The sequence below is a fragment of the Chrysochloris asiatica genome, unplaced genomic scaffold (assembly GCF_000296735.1).
Source record: "Chrysochloris asiatica unplaced genomic scaffold, ChrAsi1.0 scaffold00028, whole genome shotgun sequence".
In the NCBI taxonomy this organism is placed as follows: Eukaryota; Metazoa; Chordata; class Mammalia; order Afrosoricida; family Chrysochloridae; genus Chrysochloris; species Chrysochloris asiatica.
The window spans coordinates 8,554,731-8,555,357 of NW_006408546.1; the positions used below are offsets into that span (position 1 = coordinate 8,554,731).

The 627-nt window shown below is 44.2% G+C and overlaps 1 protein-coding gene across 1 annotated transcript in view; it reads left to right on the forward strand.

The window, feature by feature from the left end:
* LOC102832831 (serotransferrin-like) overlaps positions 1 to 627 on the forward strand; it is a 68,715-nt gene that overhangs the window by 50,157 nt on the left and 17,931 nt on the right. The window contains 1 exon segment of the mRNA XM_006840033.1: positions 464 to 474. Within this exon segment, the coding sequence (XP_006840096.1) occupies positions 464 to 474 (11 nt within the window).

Consider the following 627-nt stretch of genomic DNA (forward strand, 5'->3'; position numbering starts at 1 on the left):
ATGCCCTCTCTTCTTATCAGCTGGATGCTTCACTCTCCACTCTAGTCCTCTGTGGCTATGTCACTGACTCTGGGCCCAAGAGTCTCCAGGTCTTGAAACACTGCTGGCCAACCAGGTCTCTGTGGAGATTTCTTGAGCCATTCATTGCATCATTCATTCTACCACTATGAAGAAACAGTCAATGCTACATCTAGATTTTAAGGGATGACACAGAGGCACAACTAAGGTATAGAGGATATGGCATATGCCATAGGTGCCACTTGACGCTGGGGGGTGGGGGGATGGGCACCACTGAGCAATTTCTATCAAGCACAGAAGTTTTCATTGCCAGCTGAGAAGATCACTCAGCAAGTTAAGATACTTTCATGTTTCAGAGTTTCAATGGGTCAAGGCAGACTGTGTCATCTTGCTCTGATGAATGTGGCAAGAGAAGAAACTGGAAAAAAATAATAATAACTTTGAGCAATCATACTAGTTTCATCAGTGAAAGCAGGGAAGGTGCAGTTGTAATATTCATGTAGTTCCATAATGTGTTAAGTAAAAGATTAATGAGCTTGGCGAGCTAAGCCCTACAATGTTCAATAGATTCCTATGAACCCGGGTGGAGCGTCCAGCTGATGAGAACCC